This window comes from Ailuropoda melanoleuca, chromosome X (assembly GCF_002007445.2).
Source record: "Ailuropoda melanoleuca isolate Jingjing chromosome X, ASM200744v2, whole genome shotgun sequence".
Lineage (NCBI taxonomy): Eukaryota > Metazoa > Chordata > Mammalia > Carnivora > Ursidae > Ailuropoda > Ailuropoda melanoleuca.
Window position 1 is genome coordinate 97,353,110 of NC_048238.1, and position 24,868 is coordinate 97,377,977.

General features: G+C 44.9%; 1 protein-coding gene across 6 annotated transcripts in view; it reads left to right on the forward strand.

Moving 5' to 3' along the window:
* Positions 1-14,582, forward strand: part of INTS6L (integrator complex subunit 6 like) — a 53,369-nt gene extending 38,787 nt beyond the window's left edge. For 2 of the 6 annotated variants that reach the window (XM_019793345.2, XM_019793344.2), the window contains 9 exons: positions 1,953-2,047; positions 3,035-3,145; positions 5,351-5,569; positions 6,213-6,336; positions 7,580-7,722; positions 9,248-9,482; positions 11,972-12,346; positions 13,132-13,225; positions 13,576-14,582. In XM_019793345.2, the coding sequence (XP_019648904.1) occupies positions 1,953-2,047; positions 3,035-3,145; positions 5,351-5,569; positions 6,213-6,336; positions 7,580-7,722; positions 9,248-9,482; positions 11,972-12,346; positions 13,132-13,225; positions 13,576-13,684 (1,505 nt within the window). In that variant the 3' untranslated portion in view covers positions 13,685-14,582. Of the gene's footprint in view, positions 1-1,952; positions 2,048-3,034; positions 3,146-5,350; positions 5,570-6,212; positions 6,337-7,579; positions 7,723-9,247; positions 9,483-11,971; positions 12,347-13,131; positions 13,226-13,575 lie in introns of those variants that run through there. The other 4 variants (XM_011217359.3, XM_002930533.4, XM_034648902.1 and 1 more) reach the window with 4 other exon arrangements.
* Positions 14,583-24,868: the final 10,286 nt, after the last annotated feature.

Sequence of the window (24,868 nt, forward strand, 5' to 3'; positions counted from 1 at the left end):
ATTTCAATTTGTCAGTTTCCAAAAATCTGCTTAATTCCCAACAGACTCCACATAAAGACCCAAGTATAACAGCATATTTCCACCGCGTCTCATTCCTTTCTGTCAAGATATGAATGGTCTTTAAAGGACCTGCATGTTACAATGAGCCAGAAATCTCTTCAGATCTGTTTTTCTTTGTTCCCTCTACCCTGCACCAAAAGAACAAAAGACCCACGTTTTATGACTTTGTAAATTCATTTAAATTAGTTTCGGCAGGGGTGAATAATTTATTATAGCAGTAAAAGGAAGAAAATGTGTAGTTGCTTTTCTTAACTAGAGTAATTGAGCATTTCAAAGAATAGGCCTATTTGTAGAGAAATTATGCATATGGCATAGGGACGCTTTTGTCCTTGGAAGTAAAGCATTTGGATTTTTTTGGATAAGAGCCAATGAAACCTGAAGAAACAAAATAGAAGATGAATTTAAAATATCTTCGGCATTTGTATTAAGCGTGGCAGGTTCCTGTTGATGTCTGGTGATACCAGTTTTGAATTAATATATAAAAAATATCTTTTCGTACCCTCCGAAGGAAATAATGACATGGTTTGGAAATTTTCCTGTAGTGTCTATATGCCTTTAGGTTTTTCAAGTGATTAAATTTAAGTGTGAAAAAGGTAGGGGATGTCCACTTATTTAAGGACAGTGTCTTTAGGGGTATTAATGCACATGGTATTCAAGACACATACTTACTTGTACAGAGTTTCGAATTTCAACTAACCCAATTGTTAACTAATGTTTGACAGACCCAAAGTTTGGCTCGAAATGCTGCACCTCTGAAATGGAAAAAAATGAAAGGGGGGAGGGAATAGGACTAAACAAAGTATAGGCTGATGAAGGCAAATCCAAAGCATAATTTAGAGCCCGCCGTCATTGCCTGGAAGTTAGAGGCTTCGCTTTTGTTCTTGTATGCTTTGTAAAGTCTCTTTACAACACCCTCCATTTATTTTATTTTATTTATTTATTTATTTATTATTATTATTATTTTAAGATTTTATTTATTTGACAGAGAGACAGCCAGCAAGAGAGGGAACACAAGCAGGGAGAGGGGGAGAGGAAGAAGCAGCCTCCTAGCGGAGGAGCCTGATGTGGGGCTCGATCCCACAACGCCGGGATCGCGCCCTGGGCCAAAGGCAGACGCTTGACTGCGCTACCCAGGCGCCCCTATTTATTTATTATTGACATGTAATCGACACATAACACTACATTAGTTTCCCGTGCACAACATAATGAGTCAGTATTTTGTACACATTGCGAAAAGGACACTGCGAACGCTAGGTAACACCCCTCACCATGTATGATCACAAATTTCTTGCGATGAGAACTTTCAAGATCTGCCGTCTTAGCAGCTTGCAAGTTTGTAGTACAGTACATCCCCAGAACTTACTTATTTTGTAACTGGAACTTTGTGCCATTTGACCACTTTTAGCCATTTTGCCCACCCCCTGCACCCCCACCCCGCTTCTGGCTGCCACCGATCTGTTCTCTGTCCCTGTGAGTTCGGGGTTTTGTTGTTGTTGTTGCTTTAACACCGTCCGCTCGAATAAAAGAAATCTTCCGTCCACCAGTGACCATGGATTCCCCCTCAGGTGAAAATTAGTACAGTCGCGTTACCCGTATGTAGCAGGTCAGAAAGATACTTCACCTGGATCAGAGTCAGGGCTTTCATATTATATTTTATGTAGCTTCACAGATGGCAGAGGAATATCTAACCTGAGAATTTTTTTCTTCTAGAAAAATACCCTATATAATTGGTAAATCGTACCAAAAAAGACAATCCAATCAACAAGAGGTTCGTCTAATGCAATTAAAACTTGAGATTTCTAGGAAATGATATCACAGATGCGGTTTGCTTGATAGAGATCTTGGAATTTAGGGCTGGAATCACGTAATACTGTTTGGTTTTTCTCTTACAGATGACTTGTTTAAAGTTCACAAGCTTAAGCCAAATCTGAAGTGGCGACAGGCTTTTGACAGCTACTTAAAAACTCTGCCTCCGTACTACTTATTAGTATGTATTTATGTGTATATATGCATTAACTGTATCAGTGATGATTCTTGTCACCAGAAATGTCAGTGAACCAAAAACTGGACCCCTGAAATAAGCTCGATATTTTTATTGCTAAATATTTGTATCGCCACTGTCTTCTCAAATTATGTGTAAGAGAATTGTTTGTTTTATTGCCTTTAACTGCCATGGTTATTTTTTATAACAACACCATCTGTCTATGTTTCTCTTATTAAAAGTAACCTTATGAAAGTGGAATTTGGGGATTTAAGAAAAATAGATCTGGATTCATGTATGATACCAGTTTCCCTTTTTAACTCTAGAAATTTTCAATATGGGGTTTCCCTCTGAAAAACAATTCTGAAGGCCGTATATTGACACACTGCCTGCAGGTTAAATGTGTCCGAGACACAGCACGAAGCAGGGGTGCTGGTTGGGGGAGGGGCATCCAAAAAGAACAAAAAGCTACTTGGCCTCATTTGGGTTCCTACAATTTGAGAAAAATCGTCATGATGATTTTGAACTGGTCGTATAATCGAAATCAAGATGATCAAAATCATTTCAGAGGCAGATGTGGCAAACTTTCAGCCAAGTTTCTAGAGGTGAAAAGGCAGAATCTTAAAGGGTACCATTGGTGTCACTGGGAGGAGAAATTGGGGTGCGTTAGTATTTACCATGGCAGGAATGGGGTGCACGATAAAATGCAACATGAAATGATTTTATGACTTGGGAATTAAGCCTGAAAGCAATTTACCTGTTTGAATTTGCTGTTTCTTGCTCTTCTTATCCCACTCTCTTCTGATTTTGTTACTTTCTGCTCCTTACTCCTCTGCTATATTCATTGCCACTTTTTAATGTTCCATGTTTGGTTTTATGTGCAGCACCTTGACTTCTAAGAAATGAATCATGTCCCTTTGCCCCTTATAACTGAACTTTGAGTATTTTAAGATTTATTCTATTCTTACTGTTGTGTATTTTGTTTCCTTATAGCCATTAAAGAAAGCACTAAGGATGATGGGAGCTCCAAATCTGATATCAGATAATTTAGATTGTGGACTTAGTTACAGTGTTATCTCTTACCTTAAAAAACTCAGCCAACAGGTAGTATTGGTAAAAACAAACAAACAAAAATCCTTTGCCCTCAGAAGTGCATTTCCTTATTCTTTAGTGTAATTGTAATTTTTCAAATTAAATGTGTATATATTTCTCCACTTTATGGATTAGTAATAATGTGATTCTCTATGGCTTTTAGCTTCACCATTAAACTGCAGTTAAGGGTCTGTCAGTGTCATTGGAGGCTGTGCCGTTTCTCCTTTCGCTTGCCAGTTTGTGCTACCCACAAGCTGGTTGATATCTTGTGGCCTAAGAGGGGCAGAGGCTTCATAAAATTATCTCATGGGTCACATTTTGTCTGTCCTCAACCTAGTTTCTCCTCAAGTCACATTGGGCTAGAGCACCCCCCCCTTTTTTTAGGTCAGCACACGGAGGCGTGGTGGGATTCAACATCTTGCCTGACATTTGTGTTTAGGCAGTAAATATCCAGATGGCTTTTCTTGGAGACGGGGAGATGAGACCAGTGTTCCTCACGCTGGAGGGTGATAGGCCCCGAGGGGACCTGAAGAGTGGAGTTCAACCTCCTCTCTTCTTGCCCTCCACCTGTTCCTTTATACTCCCACCTCATTTACCATTATTCACCTTGTCCCTTGCCTGCCCCTCTATTAGTACCTCATCCTCCACTCACCCCTACTTATCATACTTCTCACCTCTACCTAGCCCATTCTTGCAGGATGGAAATATTTGAGAACTACTGAGTTAGAGCTTTACTGCCATACAAATGTGTTATGTTATATGACCAATTGATGCAGCCGTTTTACTCTCTTCTTCTGCACAACGGTATTCCCAGGCAGGGAGCAGTACTAGCATTTACGGTGGCCATCAGGCTTTAAGTCAGATATGTTTGGAAGTTGGGCCTGTAGGAGACAGTAGTAAGCAAAAGAGTGTCAGATTTCACTAAAGAACCAAAATGACTCCACAGTTGGGAACGCTCACACACCTTGTGAGGACCTGGCACTGACGGAAGGACGGTCTGGGGCTTACCAGCTCCTGCCCGGCCAGCGTGCTCATAAATGCAAAAGAAAGTAAAGGCAAACCCAGATTTCTGGTCTACCGAGTGTCCGAACGACCCCCTTTTCTCTCTGCTAATAGATTTTTGTTGTGGTTGTTAATGTTTTGTTTTGGTTATTGATTGATTGATTGACCTGTTGATTTATATATATTTTTTATTTGATGTCTACCTTAGGCCTTTAAGGCTGTGTCAGCAGGGTTTGGCCACAAGGAAGAATAGTGAGCAGAATTGAAACTCATGCAAGTTCTGGGACCTTCTGGGACACGTTGCTTGTATAGTTTTCCAAATGAGATTTCAGGACCATTTCTGGAAACAGACCCTTCATGTGCTCTTCTCCCTTATTTCATACTTAATTTTTTAATAAGTGTACTTAATTCCAATCATAGTGAGAATTAGTGAATATCTCTGACCTAACCATAAGAAACTCAAAATTCTTTTGGGCTTACTGGGTATTGGTGGGATTCCTTCTTTTAGAGAAAAAGAAAAGATTATTACTAATTTATAATCACTCCAATTACTAATTTAATTACTAATTTAATAACTATGTCTCCCGTGTTCCTTGAACCACCTCAGATGTATGTAAATCACAAAATATGTCCACTATATTGCTACAATACGCTGTCAAGCAATATTTATCAATGTCGTTTAACAGTGTCTAGTAAGAGGATTTTTTTGTAAGTTAGCTAGAAGCTTACTGAGTACACATTACATGTTACTTACATGGTAATGTTTGTTAAATTAAGCATTACTTTTTGGGGGCAGTCCGATATTAGGAATAAACAGTTTAATTTTTTCCAGATGTAATACCCATCTATGTAATCTGAATTTTAGCACTAGTTTACGTTTATAAATACAGAGTCTTAAACCTTTATGTCTGGGTCTAAAATAAATTTGTTGACTTAGACTAGATTCTGCAGCAACAAAACGTGATAGTAAATGTCTAGGAACGGAAGTCTTAGCCAGTTTCCATTTTCTCCACGATTCAATCATAATTTTGACACTAGACAAGAGAAAAAAAATGCAGTAAGTTATTTACCTTTCTAAGCCCCCTCCCTGTTTGCTGTGATTTACAATTGAAAGATTGTTCTGTGGGGGTTCTTAAAGTATTACCTTTCTTAAGTAGTGAAAACAACAGTGATCATGTAGGTCTTTTCTTAACATACTATGTACTTTCATTTTAGACCAAACTAGAGTCAGAACGAATACTAGCATCCGTGGGGAAGAAACCTCCCCAGGAAATTGGAATCAAAGTGAAAAACCATTCTGGAGGTGGCGTGTCCTTGACACACAGTAAAAATTTTAGAAAATTATTGAAAGAAATCATAGGGGAAAGTGCACCAAGACTGACAGAATCGAATACCAAAGAATTTGCTGGCTTCCGGTTAGGGCTCTTAAACAAGGTAAATGGGGACAGAAATCATTCGTGTGTGTTTGAACTTGTCTGATACGTGTCTGTTGTATGCCTTTAATTTTGAAATAATTACGATCCTGTTTTGGACTTCATGGTTATCCAGATGGACCAGTTCAGGAATTGGCCTGCCGGCAGATGCCCGTATAGAATTTAATGTACAGGATATGTTCGGGGGTGGGGGTAATGTCTGTGAAGGCTAAAGGGGAGGGAGGACAGGAGTAGGCGGGGAGAGCCTTCAGGCCATGCTGCTGATCTAGCATCTGTGAGAGGAGAGGACAAGGAAGAGGATCGGGTATGAAGAGTCTCAGGGGTACAGCTGCGAGACAGTCTTGGCCACCCCTGCAGGGCCCCCTGGCCCCACGAGTTCCCATAGAGGAAGTCCACGTGGGGCAGAATGGGCCAGGCCAGCTGCATACTCGCAAAAGGATATTCCCAGTGCTTTGAATACTTTGTGGCCATATTGGAATTCAGAACAAGGCCATCGAAGGCAAACTTGCCACCAGCTGAATTCTGCTATAGTTAGTTACACTGACTATCCCTCATACTCACTAACATTTTAAGAGAGTTAAGAATGACACCGCTCTGTCAAAAGCCTCAGGAGTGACTGAAATGATTTTTTCCCTTTCGAATAGGATTTGAAACCTCAGACATATAGAAATGCTTACGATATTCCACGTAGAGGTCTTCTAGACCAGTTAACCAGGATGAGATCCAGTCTGCTGAAGACACACAAGTTTATTGTGGGACAAGATGAAGGTAAACGAACAAAGCAGTACTTTTGGTTGGTTAGGAACACGTCAAGCCTGACTTACATGAAGGTGCTTCCTGCATAACTAGTAGGTTATTTTGTAGTATTGTAAGGCTGAGAATGCCCTGTGTGAATTGTGCTGAATCCCTACACTCCCCAGGCACAAGTTGCTTGTCCTGGGGGTTTAGGGGAGGTGTGCGTTAATTGGCATATATCCTGCACTACCCATACTTCAGCTCTTGTAAGCCTCAAAACAGTCCCACGAGAGAGAGACTGTTTTTATGCCCATTTTATGGACATGGAAACTGAGAGTGAGCATTTTTTCCCTTTTTTTGAAGTTTTCATTTTAATTCCAGTCTAGTTAGCGTATAGTGGAATATTCATTTCAGGTGTACAATTCAACACTTCCGTACAAACACCTGGTGCTCATCCCGAGTGCGCTCCTTAATCCCCATCACCTGTTTCACCCATCCCCCACCCCCTCTCCTCTGGTAACCATCAGTTTGTTCTCTGTGGTTAAGAGTCTGTTTCTTGGTTTCTCTCTCTCTCTCTCTCTAGCTAGTCCAGGTTCTGTGAGTTGGAAAGTGGCAGGACCTAGGTCTGTCAGATTTTGGAAATTGCACAACTGGCCTGCCACGATGAATTCAGTCCAGAATTCCTCATTTACATGAAAAGAATGAACCTGATAGTGTCTAGGATAATTGGTGATGGTGTACAATTCTCCTTTACTCCCTTTTGTTCATTTTAAAAGGGGTCATTTGTCCATTAAAATGAGCACATCTTAGCCTGGCCCGTCTCCTAAAATTATACACCCAAGTTCTGAGGTGAGGAGGAGGCTTCTCTAGGAAGAGAGCCCGTAGATACAATCACATTCTCCCAAGAACATAAGGCCTACTAACCAAAGTTCTCTGGATGATAAGAGATAACCGCGGAGCCTAGGATGTTTGAAATGCAGAACAAACATGGTGCCTGAAATTGGGTGGGGGGGTCTTGGATGTCAGCCCATTTTCCAACCTGGTTGGAAGTGGAGGGGAGTTGTGGTTGGCCTAGTGATTTGAGTTTGTAGGCAGTAGCGATGGTACCCTGAATAATGAGTGGGATGAAGAGAGATGCTTTTGGATCTTGGAATTTGAGATCTTAGGCTCTTAGATGCCAACGTCTGCATCGTCAAAGCCAACTGTGATCACGTCCTCTCAAAAGGACGGGACACTGAGCTGTGGAGCGTCTGTTTCTCTCCCCGTGATGTTACAGATTCCCTTCATAGTGTTCCAGTCGCACAAATGGGTAACTATCAGGAATATCTTAAGACATTGGCTTCTCCTCTTCGAGAGATTGATCCCGATCAACCAAAAAGACTGCATACTTTCGGCAATCCGTTCAAACAAGATAAGAAGGTAAGATGCCGATTTCTGGGTCTACCTACCTTGTGATATCCTTGCTATGATTCCTTTCTTCTGGGCAAGATGAATATAAATCAGAGCTTCTCCCTCTGTTTGTTTAAAAGATAAAATAGCACTCTAGGGCTCTTTGTGAATGGAAAGCTGGAGCCTCCTGGTGCAAAGGTCTGTTGCTGGCAGAAAATAATAGGCCTCGATTGAGTATCGAGTAGGAGCTGGTGTTTTAAACGATCACATTTCATGCTCGTAATGCAGTTGAGTGTTCCCATCTGCCCCTTTAATAAGAAGAAATCAAGGCTCGCAGTGGTCAAGTGGCATGCCCTGAGTCACACGGCTGATAAGAGGCAAGATTTGAACCCACGTCTTTCTGGCTCCAGAGTCTGTATCCATTCCCACCGCTACACACTAATTCCTTTAATATTGAGATCACCATTTATTTCCTGTTTCCATGACTCAGATCTCTAATGCTGTATCTAGACCGTGATGAAGTGTTCCTCTTGAAATAGGAAGTACTAGGTGATGTTGCTTTATTTGGATTGTCCTACTAGAGATCTAAATGTGACGTGTGTGTGTGTATAAGAGAGCGAGAGCGAGAGAGCGAGAGAGAGAGAGGAAGATGCTGACTTGACCATTTAAGGATGAGGACACATGGGGATTATGTCTGCACACATGGAGAAGACAATTGGTATTAAGTAAGGTGCAGCCCATACAATAATCTCTCTCGTAACAAAATGAGACTAGAAGGTATTCCACCTCACCCCCATCCTCAATTAATTGGAGTTTTTCTTAATCTTCCTGTGCCTCGGTCTCCTCACTTGTAGCACTGGGGCTATTTGTTACACTTAACTAATAGAGCCCTGTGGAGTATCGAGTGAGTGCATGTGATTCCATTTTGAACATGACCTGACATGTGGTCAGGGAATGTGCTTTCCCTTTCTGTACTGTTTTGCTTTGGAAAGTGCCTTGGAAATGTCATTTATCATGATTTTATGAAAATATTTTCATATTCTTGGATGAGAACAGCTTTTAGCCACCCTTCTGCACTTTTGCTCTCATCCTTTACCCCCGAGAGTGAAAAGCCCCCACGGCGGCCATGTTTGAATCTGTGAGGTTGCTGTCTGGAGAATGACATTTTCCATCTGCCTGCCATCCACCGTCACCATGCAGCATTCTGTACAGTGATAATCAGTATTTCCTAATGATGCGTATAAAGCACAAAAGCACACAAAAGGGAATTGTTTCCCTTACCCAGGGTTGGTTCAGAGTGGTTTGTCCTTCCTCAGAAGGGTCACTGTGGGTTTATTCCCATTTCCGTTGATGCGAGTTGCTCATTCCTCAGGCTTTCTGGGTAATCACGACTGTGCCGTGTTTGACCTTGGCGACCCGTTCTCCTGGGCCGGGGTGGTGCTTTCTGAGCACCGAGTCGGTGTTGAGGGCGTGGCAGGCCTGGACCGTGAGCAAGGCCTGTGTTGGCGGTGTGACGCACGATCTTTAATGGAACACGTTCACTGATGTCTTCTAGGGAATGATGATTGATGAAGCCGATGAGTTCGTGGCAGGGCCACAAAACAAAGTGAAGCGTCCTGGAGAAGCCAGCAGCCCTCTGTCACCTAAGAGAAGGCGGAGTATGTCCCTGCTGTTGGCGAAACCGCAAACACCACCTACTGTAACTAACCACGTGGGCGGAAAGGGAGCACCCTCAGCCTCGTGGCTACCATCTTATCCAAACCTCCTAAAACCCACCCTTGTCCATACAGGTATAGAGTAGTGGTTGTGGTTTCCTTATGGCTCCTAGAGGACTAAGACACTAAGCAACTTTAGTTTCCTTTGTACTCATTTCTTTTGTATTCGCTTTATGGTTGTTAAGTAAACCAGTAGGGAATCCGCTATGTGGTAGGTGCAGAGGTGCCCCATGGGGAGCGGAGGCCCTGTTCGTGGAGGTAGGAGCACATTGCTGTGTGAGTCAGAACGAGGAAGCAGGTGCCTGAGGCAGCAGGAGTGAACGGGCCTCAAGAGAGCGTGGATGGGCCTGCGCTGGATCTGTAGCCTTATTTTCTCTTCCTCCTCTCACTGTGTGCAGTCCAGCTCCGCCGCTCCCCTCCACTGCCACGGGGGTCATCGGGGTCCCCCGTGTCTGCTGCATGTTGCCATTGTTCCTTCGTGTCACTTGGCGCAGTTGTTCGCTCCCTCCTGCATGGAAACTTTCTCGGGTTCCCAGACACCACGAGCCCTGGTTTTCTTTGCCCTTTTATGGCAACCCCTCTTCATCCTCCTTTTGTGGTTCCTCCCCTTCTCTCCCACCTGTAAATAGTGTAGGGACCCGAAGCGCCATCCTGGCCCCTCTCCCCTCCCCCAGGTGATCCTGTACAGTCTTGGGGTTTCCAGGAGATGCATATGTCAACAATTCGGGTATTTACCCCTCTCGACTCCAACTTGCTCCAAATGCCAGACTTAAATTTATCGATGGACATGGTATCTCCACCGAGGTGTCTGGTAGGCAGACAAAACTCAGTCGGTTTCACGTGTTCATTGGAAAGCCTCACCTCCGCCCTCTCCAAAACAGCTCTCCCCGCAGCCGTCCCCAGTGCGTGATGCTTAATCTTAAGTGACACCATCCGGCAGTGTGTTGGTAAAGCTGTGTGTGACAGCCGGCTGTCGGAGGGTGTGGGGGTTGGGAGGGTGAAGCCCTGGATTATAGTGTCTGCGGGTTTCCACAGTGTAAATAATGCCAGCATTATCGATGTCAGGCCATCAGTGTGAGGTCACTGAGCCAGATTGGGAAGAGGAGGGCACGATCCACTCACGAGCACGTGGGCACCGGCCCCTGGCCAGCCCTGGCACTATTTTTTTCCCCAGGGATTCAGGTGAAAAGCCTTGGAGTCACCGTGATTTCTCTTATTTCTTCTCTCACTTCCATCCCTTGGCAAATCCAGGCAACCTGACACCCACTAGAATTCCTGTATCGCCCCCTTTGTCTCCATCCCTCGAGTCTGTGCTGCCACCATCTGTCCCCAAGCTGCTACAGCAGCTTCTCATCTGATTTCCCTGCTTCCCATTCTAGGCCCTGTCTAACCCGATCACCGTGCTGCGGCCAGAGTGACCGTGTCCACACAGAAACCAGGTCGTGTCACGTCCATCCCGAAACCCGTCATCAACCACCCCCCCAGCTCTCAGAACAGAGTCTGAGCTCCCAGTGCTGGTCCGCACACCCTGCACGACCTGGCCCTGCCATCCTTTCCTACACGTGTCCTCTCTGTGTCCTTCTAGCTCTCTCTGCCTCTGTCCTCTGCTCCACGGCCCTGGCTCGTCCCCTCCTAGGGGCCCTGCGTGGCCCTCCCGGGAGCTGGAACTCCTCCTCTGCGTGGGCACAGGCCGCCTCTGCCTCCTGCTCCCGGCTCTGCCCAGGGGTCACCTCCTCAGAGGGCCCTGCCCGACCACACGGTCGTGGAGTCTTCCCTCCTGCTCTCGCTCAAATCCCTGCTTCTTTCCTTCCTCACACAAAGTCAAACCATGTTATTCCCTTTGCCCATTGTGCACGTACCGTCTGACTCCCCCAGGAGGATGTAAGTTCCATAAGGGTAGGGATTGTTTCCGTCTGTCTCATTCCCTGCCGATCCCCCGGCTTTGGCTCGGTGTCCGGCCCAGAGGAGGTTGAGCATATGAAGTGCGGAGATCAGACTTGGGAGTAAAAGGAAACCCACTTCTTTGTCACAGAGAGGAACGATGAGAATCATACACAGACAAGGATTTTTGGTGATGGAGTCCATACAGAGCCTTGAGACCTAGTGGGCACCTCTGTTTTCTCAGAACTTTTGAGGGAGAGAGGAGGAAGGTTGAAGGGGGCCCATGTAGTGTGGTGCCAAGGTCAGTGAAGCCGGGCAGACATTTTATATGTCAGTGACAGGAATCATGACGTCAAGTGAGACTTGCTGCTTTTCAGCTTGTAAAGCGCAGGCAGGTGCTACACTGTGGATGCCAGGGATCTGAGAAGGCTTATTCATTGTCCTGTCTTGCTTGGTTTCCATATGTATTCAGAGCGCCATGAAGAGAAGAAAGTGGTTTTGTGGTATTATCTTCCTGAGCTCAGTTGCGGGGTGTGGTGGGGGGGCTCCTCAGACTCCATCTGTACACCTTCTTGCTCTCTGAAACGAAGAATTTCTTCACAACTGAGGAGCCCTGGGGATCTACCTGTGGGCTGGATAGAACGCACCTACTTCACAGCTCAACTTCTTAATTTGCTTTCCAGATGTTACTGTCATCCCTGAGGTCCATGAGGAGAAGATGGAAAATGGTCAGATCCCACCTGATGGCTTCTTGTCAAAATCTGCTCCGCCCGAGCTTATGAATATGGCCGGAGGTGGTGTTCCGCACAACCAGTTGGATTCTCTGTCTGATGACTTCGCTAGTCTGAGGAAGGATGGCGTGATTCACAGACCTGGGGCTAACGCACTTCTAGGAGGAAGCAGAAACGGCGGCGTCTCTGTAGAAGATCGAAAAGTCTCAGTAACGTCTGCTGTGGGAACTGTACCAAACACTTTCCAAATAACCCCCGCCATGGCACAAGGAATCAATGCCGATATAAAACATCAGCTAATGAAGGAAGTTCGGAAATTTGGACGGAGTAAGTAGTGAAAGAACATGGGTCAATAATATAACGGAAGGTCCTCGTGCTATGATTCGTGCTATCTCTTGAGGTACATTTTGGGGAACTATTGGGTTTTCACATCATTTAAAGTGATTTCCTCTTGCTTTAACTAAAAGGACCCACTACACCTTTCTCGTGCAGTGGTGGAAGTCGGAATCCTGAAATTATTTTCACTGGGCTAAAAGGAAGGCTGTGGCAGGCCAGCGAGCCTTCTGGAGACTCTAGGGAGAATCTGTGCTCGTGCCCTTTCCAGCTTCTGCAGGCTGCCTGCACTCCTTGGCTCCTGGCCCCTTCCTCCGTCTTCGAGCCGGTCACATTAGCGCCTTCTCTCCTGCCTCGCTTCTTCTCGCATCCTTACATCTTTTCTCCCTGATGCCAACTCTACGGCCTCCCTCTTCCTCGGGTGTTTGTGACTATGCTGATGCAGAAGCCTGGATAATCGTCCCATCTCAAGAGCCATAACTTAATCACATCTGCAAAGCCAAGTCCTTTCTGCCATACGCGATAACGTATTCGCACGTTCTGGGAATTAAGGCGCAGACAACTTTGGGGGCCATGACTCAACCTACCACATCTGTGCAGTGTTCATGAGGGTTTCCTTAGTAGCTAATGGGTGGATGTTTTGATTTGAGTGGTTAAAATACAAATTAGATCTAACTTTCCACCCATGAAGAAGGACTCCTGAGGATGTGTAAGGACTGAATTTTATTTCCCATTCGTGTTTTTTTTTAAATACTGAATTTTTTTTTTTATGTCTTCAGAGTACGAAAGGATTTTCATTTTGCTCGAAGAAGTGCAAGGACCTCTTGCAGTCAAGAAACAGTTTGTTGAATTTACCATCAAGGAAGCTGCAAGGTGGGTGTAAAGAAGAGAATGTCTTTTTTTTTTTTTAAGCAGTCGGGCCCAGTGCAGGACAGGGGGAGGAATAGTTTGGGCGGTCTCCAGAGGCATTTAGATTGATAGTATCTGAGTCCCACTGAGTCACCCAAGTCCGTGGAATCTTCTGGGCTCACCACAGTCTGAGGCGGGCTTGGGCCCTCCCTCAGTTGGCACTGTGAGTACTTGCTAAACCCCATCTTTACACGAGGGTGCATTTTCGATCCCCGTGGAGCTCTCCATCCCCACTTTGCCCCCCCTCACGGTGCCATGCATGTTGGAAGTGCTTTTAATATCTTTTGGTTAATAAAATTTCTCTCTATTTTTAGGTTTAAAAGACGAGTCTTGATCCAGTACCTTGAGAAGTTCCTAGAAAAAATAGACTCCCACCACCACCTCAACAACATTAATCACATCAACAGCAGATCATCATGTTAATGCAAAGACCAGGGAGAAAAAAGGGCAAGTTCTCCGTGCTGTAGGATGGAACGGGAAACTGTCAAAGCTTCCTAGAATGTTTTAGCCAAGGGAATTGCCTTTCTGAAGCTAAGAAAAAGCCATGGAGCTTTTTTTTTTTAATTAAAAAAATTTTTTTTTAATTTTATAAGTCTCTGGAAGTAAAAGCTGGCTTTGGCCCTAAGAGTTTCCCTTGAAAGTATTAGTTTGTTATTTTGTTGTTTTTTTCCCAGTTTGAGGAAGGTGATGCTAGTAAATCAGCAAGTTCAATTCAGTAAACACTGTCACCCCTACTAGATGTGATCAGGGTTTCCTCCACGGAGCTTTGTTGTTCTGGGCATTTCCAGAGTGACTAGGGGCCACCTGTAAGTGGAGCTCTGCTTAGTGCCCTTACTCCGTCCTCCAGAAAGAGTAGGTGTCCAGAAGCCAACTGGTCATCTTGTGTGTGCCGAACAAAGTTTTCCACAATTCCTAGTTGTGCCTTCTAAACCACGCAATATTCAGGACAGTTTGAATCAAAGAGTAAGAAAGCTGCTATTCGGGTAACTTATTTCTCTGTGGGAGGGGGCAGGGAGAGTCACAGACGATCTACCTCCAACTCTCTTCTATTTTGTCTAGAGACGTTACCAAGTGCGCCTGAGGCTACCCCAACCCTAACATTCGTTCTTGCATGTGATGCCAGAAAGTCTGCAGGTGGACTTGGACATTCTGTGCTTTGGAAGCATTAAAAGAAAAAAAAATGTATATATTTCCTTTAATGTTTATACAAAGGTTTATATGGAACAGTATTGTGATGTCTGTATTAATTTGCAAAAATTTAAGTGTACAAAGAGACTTTGAGTTTGCTTATATAAATAAATCATTTTATGGATTTTCACAAGTTTGGTAATGCTACAGAAATTTCTAGGTTTTTGTTTTTAAAGATTTTATTTATTTGAGAGAAAGCACGAGCAGGGAAGGGGCGGGGGGAGATGCAGGCTCCCCACTGAGCAGGGAGCCTGCGGTGAGACTCAGTCCCAAGACTCTGAGATTGTGACCTGAGCCAAATGCTTGACTGACTGAGCCACCCAGGGGCCCCGAGAAATTTCTAGTTTTCTCTTTCCTGTGATGTGTTACTCCTTTCAGAAAACCGTGCACATTGTTAAATGAAGATATTAACATTAGGATTTAAGCTTCAGAACGTCACTTACAGAACCCAGTGATGTTGGGGAAAATGGCAGAGAAGTGTTCTCTGGGGGGTTCAACGCCTCTCCAGACACACTGAAAAACCTGTCAGAATGAAGATAGTCAAAGATGTATAGCAACCAAGCAAACGCTGAATCAGGAGAAAAGCCATCAAAACATGATAAGAGTTTTGGGACATTTGAATGTATTCTTGGGGCATTTGAACCCCCTCCTGGTCTTAAGGATGGCAGCTTGCATTCTACGTGTGGGTTCCTGATTCTGGAGGGAGGAGAGTGGACCTTAGTCCCAAGGAATTGTGTTTGTCTGTTTCAACCTGTCTGGGGGCTCCTGGAAGGACTGACACAAGGGGAGTGATTGCTTCTCTTTGGCCCAGCTCCTGGAAGGAAACACTGGGGAACGAGTAACCTTGGAGAATAAGGGCTTTGACATGTTGCCGTGTGTACCTGGGTATCTAGAAAACCATGTGCATGCCTGGGGCAGGGCTCAGAGTCAGAAAAGACCTGAGGAGACCATAAGATTTCACCTCTGGTTAAGCTTTAGGCTTAGCACGATAGTGGATAGAGCAACTAGTCAGAGGATCAGTAAGGAAATAGAGCACTTGAACAACACTGTAAATCAATTAGATCTAACAGACACCTTAGAACACCCACCGAACGACAGTAGAGTACATATTCTCAAGTGCTCACAAAGTGCCTTCCAGGACTGTCCACGTATTAGGCCATAAAACAAGTCTCCATGAATTTTAGAAGATTGAAATCATGCAAAGCATCTTTTTAGAAAAGATTTTATTTATTCGTTGAGAGTTTGTGCAAGCAGTAGGGTGAGGGCAGAGGGAGAGGGAGAGAGAGAATCTCATGCAGATTCCCCGCTGGGCGCAGAGCCCAACTCAGGGCTCGATCGCATGACTCTGTGCTCATGACCTGAGCCAAAATCAAGAGTCAGACGCTTAACTGACTGAGCTGCCCAGGCGCCCCTACGAAGTATCCTTTTTGCCATCATGGAATCAAACTAGAAATCAGTAACAGAAGTCAGATACTCACTTCATACCATAAACAAAAATTAACTAAAATCAATAAGAACTAAAGCCATAAAACTCTTAGAAGGGAACTTTGGAGTTAACTTTCATGACCTTGGATTTGGCATGGTTCCCCAAATACGGCACCAAAAGCAAAATATAGATAATTTGACTTCCTCGAAATGAAAAGCTGTGCATCAAAGGACAATCGAGAGTGAAAAGACAACCCATAGGGTGGGAGTGTTTTAAAATATTTGCAAAGCATACATCTAATAGGGGTCCACTATCCATGATATAAAAAGAATTCTTTCAACTCAACAGCCAAGAGGCAGTCTAAGGAAACACAGGCCAAAATTATCTTGGAAAAATGTAACTCCAAAGAACATACACAAAAGGCCAACAAGCACACGGAAAGATGCTCAACATCGTTAGGCATTAGGGACACGCAAATCAAAACCATGATAAGATAACGCTTCACACCTACCAGGGTGATCATAATCGAAAAGAAATAGAACAAGTGTTGAGGATGTAGAGAAACCAGAACCCTCATACACTGCTGGGAATGAGGTACTGACACACGCTACCAACATGGGTGAACACTGAAAGCATGATGCTAAGTGAAAGAAGCCAAACAAAAGACAAGATGGGGCCTATATGTATGATTCCATTTATATGAAATCTCAAGAACTTCCCAGTCCATAGAGACAGAAAGGAGATAACTGGCTCCGAGGGGCTGGGGAGAGGAGGAAATGGGGGGATGACTGCTAGTGTAGTTTCCTTTGAGGATAGTAAGAAAGTTCTAGAACTAGATAGTTCTGTGATGGTTGCACAACATCGAAAAAGATTTTATTTATTTATTTGACGGAGAGAGAAACAGCCAGCAAGAGGGAACACGAGCACGGGGAGTGGGAGAGGAAGAAGCAGGCTTCCCAGTGGAGCAGGGAGCCCGATGCAGGGCTCGATCCCAGGACCCTGGAATCAGGCCCTGAGCCGAAGGGAGACGCTTAACGACTGAGCCACCCAGGCGCCCCTGACTTGTACCTTTTAAAGTGGTAGATTTCATGTGTAGTTTACAACAACAACAAAATGCTCTAGAGCAGTCCAGCTGCCATCTAATACCACTTGATGCCATATGGAGCAGAACGAGTGCCATCTTGGCCCTGCTCAAATTCCTGACATACAGAATTATGAGATGTAATCATGTTTTTTTTTTTAATTCCAGCATAATTAACATACAGTGTTATATTAGTTTCAGACATACAGTGATTCAGCACTTCTATACATGACATCACGGTAAGTGTGCTCTTAATCCCCTTCACCTATTTCAGCCATCCTCCCTTCCACCTTCCTTCTGGCAACCACTGGTTTGTTCTCTAAATTTAAGAGTCTGTTGTTTTGTTTGTCTCTTTTTTGTTTTGTTCGTTTGTTTTGTTTCTTAAATCCCACATATGAGTGAGATCATATGGTATTTGTCCTTCTCTGGCTTCTTTCACTTATGCTATACCTTCTACCTCCATCCACGTCATTGCAAATGGCAAGATTTCATTCTTTTTGTGGCTGAGTAATATTCCATTACACACACACACACACACACACACACATCCCACACACACACCCCATCTTCATCTTTATCCATTTATTGATGGATGCTTGGGTTTCTTCCATATCCTGGCTATTAAAAAATGCTGCAGTAAACATAGCAGTGCATGTATCTTTTTAAATTAGTGTTTTTGTTTTCTTTGGGTAAACACCCAATAGTAGAATTACTGGATCATATGGTAATTCTAACTTTTGATTTTTTGAGAGATGTAGTAACATTAAAAAAAAATCATTGACTTCTGGTTTCTGGTCCTGCATGTAAAGAGCTTGGAAATTATTACTCCATCCCAACAAGTGAGAGGCTGAACAGGCTGAAAAACCAACAACTCTTCTTGGATCTGTAAGTGAAGGGAAGATGCAGGGCAGACCACTGCCCCCAAGATTGGAGAGACAGACAAGCAAATAACAGGGGGTCATGGTTTATTGGAGCAGAGATTAATGATAGGAAACCACCATGAGAATGAGGGCCAGGGTAGAAAAACCTGAACTGTAGTCAGCAAATTGTTGGATGCTTAGTGTGGACAAGTCTGAGAGTTAAAAATTCCAGTCTTTGATTTTTTTTAATGATTTTTTATTATATTATGTTAGTCACCATACAGTGCATCCCCGGTTTCCGATGTAAAGTTCGATGATTCATTACTTGCGTATAACACCCAGTGCACCATGCAATACGTGCCCTCCTTACTACCCATCACCGGTCTTCCAGTCTTTGATTGTCAAGATGTCAGTTCTTCCCAACTTGATCTATAGATTCGATGCAATCCCAGTCAAAAATCCCAACAAGTTATCTTCTGGACATTGATAAACTGTTTCCAAGATTTATAAGGAGAAGCAAAAGATCCAGAAGAGGAGGAAGGAAAAGAAGAAAGTTGGAGGACTGACCTTATCCGACTTCAAGACTTACTATGAAGCTGCAATAATTAAGGCAGTGTGGTATTGGCAAAAGAATAGACAAATAGATCAATAGAACATAATAGAGAAGTTGGAAATAGGCCCATAAAAAATAGTCAACTGATCTTTGACAAAGGAGTAAAGGCAATACAGTGGAGCCAAGGCAGTCTCTCTCTCTCTCTCTCTTTTTAAAGATTTTATTTATTTATTTGACAGAGAGACAGCCAGCGAGAGAAGGAACACAAGCAGGGGGAGTGGGAGACGAAGAAGCAGGCTCATAGTGGAGGAGCCTGATGTGGGGCTCAATCCCATAATGCCGGGATCACACCCTGAGCTGAAGGCAGACACTTAACGACTGTGCCACCCAGGCGCCCCCAAGGCAGTCTCTTCAAACAAATGGTGCTGGAACAACTAGACATCCACATACAAAAAACAAAACAAAACAAAAAAACCCCCCAAATTTAGACACAGATCCTTCACAAAAATTAACACAAAATGAATCGTAGACCAAAATGTAAAATAGAAAACTATTAAGCTACAAGATCACATAGGAGAAAACCTAGAAAACTTTGGGTATGATGATGACTTTCCAGGCACAGTACCAAAGGCAAAATTAATGAAAGAAAAATTGACAAGCTGGACCTCATTAAAATTAAAATCTTCTTCCCCGTGAAAGACAATGTCATGAGAATGGGAAGTCAAGCCACAAACTGGGAGAAAAGATTTGCAAAAGACATATGTGATAAAGGACTTTTCTTGAAAATATTCAAAGAACTCTTAAAATAATAAAAAAAAATACAATAAAAAAATAAAAAAATGGGCCAGAGATAATAGACATCTCACCAAAGATGATACACAGATAGCAAATAAGTATATGAAAAGATGATCCACATCCTTTGCCATTAGAGAATTACAAATGAAAACAGCAATGAGATACCACTTCACTCCTGTTAAAATGGCCAAAATCCATAAAACTGACAACACCAAATGCTGACGAGGATGTGGAGCAATAGGAACTCTCATTCATTGCTGGTGGGAATGCAAAATGGTACAGTCACTTAGGAAGACAGTTTGGCTGTTTCTTACAAAACTAAACACACGCTTGCCACACCATCTTGCAATCACTCTCCTTGGTATTTTACCCAAAGTAATTTAAAGCTTATGGCCACACAAAAACCTGCACTTAAAGTGCTTATTGGCAGTTTTACTCTTAATTGCCAAAAATTGGAAGCAACCATTGTCTTCCAGTAGGTGAATGGATAAGTAAACTTGTACATCCAGACAATGGAGTCTCACTCAGTGCTAAAAAGAAATGAACTACCACACCATGAAAAGACATCGAGACACCTTAAATGCATATTAATAAGTGAAAGCAGCCAATATGAAAAGGCCATTTACTGCATGATTCCAACTGTCTGCCATTTTAGAAAAGGCAAAACTCTGGAGACAAGAAGATAGCGGTTGACAGAGGTTGGAGAGATTGAGGAGAAACAAATGGACCAAGCACAGAGGAGTTTTAAGAAGATTTATTTACTTATTTTGTATATAGAGAGAGAGCATGGGGGGAGGGGCAGAAGGAGAGGGAGAGAAAGAGTCCCAAGCAGACTGCACACTGAGTGGGGAGCCTGACGTGAGGCTTGATCTCGTGACCCCGAGATCACGACTTGAGCCAAAGCCAAGGCTTGGATGCTTAACTGACTGAGCCACCCAGGCGCCCCAGCACGGAGGATTTTTAAGGCAGTGAAAATGCTGTCTCATAGTATAATGGTGGATCCATGTCATTAGACATTTCCCCAAACCCAAAGAATGTGCCACACCAAGACTGAACCCTAATATAAACCCTGGACTTTGTTGACCATGATGCACTAATGTAGGTCCATCAATTGTAACACGTGTCCCGCTCTGGAGGGGGACGCTCATGGTGGCGGAGGCTGTGCCTGTGTGGGATTGTATTAGGAGGTCGGGCCTTTGGAGGGGTGACTAAGGCATGGGGCTGGGACCCTCCTGAATGGGATTGGTTCCCTTATGAAAGAGACCCCAGAGAGCTCTCCTGTGCTCTTTCTGCCATATGAGGACACAACGAGAAGTGAGCAGTCTGCAACCTGGAGTAGGGCCCTCGCTAGAACCCCATCGTGCTGGCACCTAGATCTTGGGCTTCCACCTTCCAGAACTGCAAGAAGTAAATTTCTGTTGTTTTTAAGCCACTGTGTCTATGGTATTCTGTTATAGCCACTTGACGTAAGACACTTCCAATCAATAACGGTGTTTGTTTATGCTGGATTTGGAAACGTTGAACTGAACAACAAATTGTAAAAAGTGAAATTCAAAGGTGCTTCTGTCTACAATATATCAGCACAGGGAAGACTACCAAACTCTAGAAGCCAGTGGTATAATGAGGCTTAATAAAATCTAGTCATCCTCCTGTCTGCATCAGTCAACTAGAGATGCAGAAAAAGTGGGGATGTATATGTTGTCACTGCTGCTGGTGGTGACGCTAGTACAGAAAATTGGTCTTATTTATTTAATTGTGGAATGTGGTTAAGCAGTCTCTGAAAGGGTGCTGTCACCTCAACTGGGGTAGGGGGGGAAACTCATGGGCCAAAACCCACAGACTTGACCGGGAAACCCCTAAGAACAAGCCATTCTTGTTGCCTCTGACCTTGGTGACGAGGGTATCTGCAGACTCCGGGGCCCTGCTTCATGGGGCTAAACGCAAACATCAACGAGATAGAGAAACCAAGGGAGAATCCAGGAGAAGGTCGAGACATTCCAGGCCCAGCTGCCGACTCCGGGCAACAGGTGAATCAGCAGACCAGCAGTAATGTGTGCGAGCTACAAAAGGGTTTTGGCTTCTCTTCCGCCATGCCCTTCGATCTCTGGAAACCTCCCTGTGGCACACTCTGGCTGGAAATGGCCAGGGGAAGTGCCTGTAATGTGTGCCGTCTAACCAAGTGAACACATGACAGTGGGCGCCCGCTTGTCAGTTTGGCCCCTGTGAACGTCTCTTTAAACCACACTTCATCTTTGTGTGAAAGGCAATAACAAAACCAGATTCCTGGCTAACACGATACAAAACTCCCTGCTTATGACTGAGAATATGTTAACCCTTTTCCTAAAGAGGGTACAAAGCTCAATTTCTGCCTTTAGGTCTTTGTCATTCCTTGGCTGCCTAAATGACCTCTGCCTTGATCTTTTTAAAAATTTTTTTGAGAGAGAGAGAGTGTGTGGGAGGGAGAGGGGCAGAGGAAGAGAGAAAGAATCTTAAGCAGGCTCCACGCCCAGCAAAAGCCCACTGCGGGGCTCGATCTCACGACCCCGAGATCATACCCTGAGCTGAAACCAAGAGTCAGACGCTTCACCGACTGAGCTACCCAGGCGCCCCTCCTCTGCCTTTAATATCCTGCATCTTAAGTTAGCCCACATTAACACGTTCTATGTTAGTAGCTCAGGGGATGAGAGGGGATGAACCCCAAAAAGATCTGGTGGGGCACCTGGGTGGTGTTAAGCATCTGCCTTCAGTTCAGGTCATGATCTCAGGGTCCTGGGATCCAGCCCTGCGTCAGGCTCCCTGCTCAGCGGGGAGTCTGCCTCTCCCTCTGCCTCTCCCCCCCAGCTCGTGCTCTCTCTCTCTCAAATAAATAAAATCTTTTAAAAAAGTAAAAAAAAAATTTGGTTGCTATGTATGTAAACTTATTCATATCAAAATAAGGAGGTAACACTCATAATTATTACAGTCCTTGATTCTGCAAATGGCTGCATGGTCACTTCTCTCATTACCCATTCCACATTCCCTCAGCCTTCAGCAAACACCTTGCTTGGTGGTGGTCCTCTTTGCATTGGGGTGACCCAAACCTTTACTCCTGGCTCACGGGCATAGCAGTCCTGAATGAATTAGCTTGGTGTAGTTCCATTGACCATAGGAAGTGGACGTGGGAGGACTGACGTGGGAATATCTCTTGCATTGCACACAGCACCTGCTTACTCCCCTCCTGACCAAGGGTCCCTGAATCAATCAAACCCCACACTTGACTTGGTTAAAGATCCAAAAACTCGTGTATGAAGGGTGGGTTCTTAAGGAAGGACCCCTTTAAACCAGCTTCTGTTATTATCTTTCTCCCATGCATACCCAAATGGGCCTGCAACCCTTTGCTAGGGTGACTGTCCATTGGGGACGAGACCTAATCAGATTGGTCCCTGATTATAGGATCCCGGCTCCTAACCAGCACTCCTGTGAGGCCACGGGGCTTTGCATGAGCACGTGGCCCCAACCCATGGCTCTGACTCCTGCTGCCTTAACTTCTTTCTCTTGCTTGGAAGGACTCTAAGATGTTCCCCAGGACCTTTGCCCTCTGGCATTCTCCCATCCTTATTTTTTTTTAAAGATTTTATTTATTTATTTGACAGAGAGAGAGACCGCCAGCGAGAGAGGGAACACAAGCAGGGGGAGTGGGAGAGGAAGAAGCACTCCCAGAGGAGCAGGGAGCCCGATGCGGGGCTCAATCCCAGGACCCTGGGATCAGGCCCTGAGCCGAAGGCAGATGCTTAATGACTGAGCCACCTAGGCACCCCATGGCGTTCTCCCATCCTGACAGCCCAGGACAAGAGTGACTTCTCAGAGGGAACTGAGATGCCTAGTCTCTTGGCCTTTGCAGTGGGGTGAATGGGAGCGCCCAAGCCCCCTCCTGAGCCTTGGAAGCAGAGTTTCCTCCACCCGGTAGCACCAGCGCCTGGCGTGTTAAGGAAGCACGAGAAGAATTTGATGTGTCATTGCTGACTTGGAGATGGACAGAGCCACAGGAAAGAGTGGCCTCTAGAGGTGACACTGAGCCCTAGCTAACAGCCTGTCAGAAAGGCAGGCTCTGTCTGACAGCACAAAGGACTTGAATTCGGCCAACAATCCGAATGCACTTGGAAGCGCGTCCCACCCCAGATCGTCCAGATGAGAACCCCGCTTGGCTAAAATCTCGACTCTGGCCTTTCAAGCCCTGGAGCAGAGAACCAAGTCAAAACCATCCAGACTCCTGAGCTATAGGACCGTGAGAGAAGAAGGAACAAATACTGCCCCAAGCCTCGAAGTTGGGTATAATTTTTGAAGCCACGAAATTGGGGGTAATTTGTCACACAGAGTAAAAAATGAATGACTACCCTCTGGGAATGGGGATTCAGAGAGGCTCATGAGGATTTCACTAAAACCGGCTGACTAGAGAAGCAATCCATGAAGCCTGGATTAGAGATCCTTCTTCCCGATGGGCAGGCACTGACGATACTAGCTTCCTTCCAGAACAAAAAGAGAAACAGTATAAATAATGCACAGTCCGCTGCACTGGATTTTATACTTAGTATAATACGTAGCCTGTACGACGAGACCCTTCCGGGCTGGTGGAGGAAGGGCCTGTGAAAATCCACTCCAGCACACAGGCAATGAGAACACGGGCAAATCCTGTCTAAATAACTGGTTTCCAAACTGCGTAAATTCACCCAAGCCCGTGGCAAATGGAAGAGCGTTCACTCAAGAAAGATGGCTCCATCCCTGCAGGGACAGTGAGCTCTGGGCTGCTGTGACCAGCACTGTTCCCACCGCCTTCTTCTCAGCTCCCTGGTGGCCTTGAAACCAATGACCTCTTGACCACACAAGCTCTGAATACCAGCAACCTGTCGGCCACTGGAGGGGACTAAACTGGTTGGTGTCCCCCACAAATCTCTATTCCCAGACAATTGTCACTATTTAACGTGCCTGGTGACTCCCTGGAAAGCACCTCTTCTGGGGCTTGTCCGTCACTGAACAGTCCGAGAGCTCGCTCTGTGGGCACAGCCCTGTTCACCATCTTAAGGTGCCAGGCAGGACCCCTGTAGGGCCTGTTGAATAGAAGGGACGACAGTGGGCAACCTTGTTTCTGATCCCACAAGCAGTACTTCTATTTCGTCACCTAGGAATAATGTGTGCTGAAGATTTCTGTAGATTTATTTTTTATTTCTGTAGATTCATATACTTAACAAATGCTTTTAACTTTTTCTTCATGAATAGTTCTTGCTTTTTCCCTTTGATTCTTTGGGGTGATCATGTGACAGTCTTCTTTAAGTGTGTTGATAAAGTGCCTGATTATATTGCCTGTAAGCTCCAAATTCACTCTTGTCCTGCTCTGTGGGAATGTTCTGGGGCCTTTGTACCTTTCTCGTAGCTGGTGTTACTGAAGTTTGCCTCTAGGGGGCGCCAGAGTCAAGGGAAAAGTTTTGCTTCCTGGTTCTGGGCGGCCGGCACTGCGGGCTGGCGGGGGGGGGGGCGGCATGNGGGCATGAGGCTTCTCCAGCACCAGGCTCCGCACCGCACGAAGCTTCTAGGGGCGGGGGGGGGGCGGGCTGCTGCAGGACAGTGTGGTCAGCATCACCCCATGGCCCGCAGCTGCCCTTACACCTACCGTCCTGGGGCAGTAATAATAGATGAGCCTTCTGGCCAGACGCTTCCCTGTGCACACCTC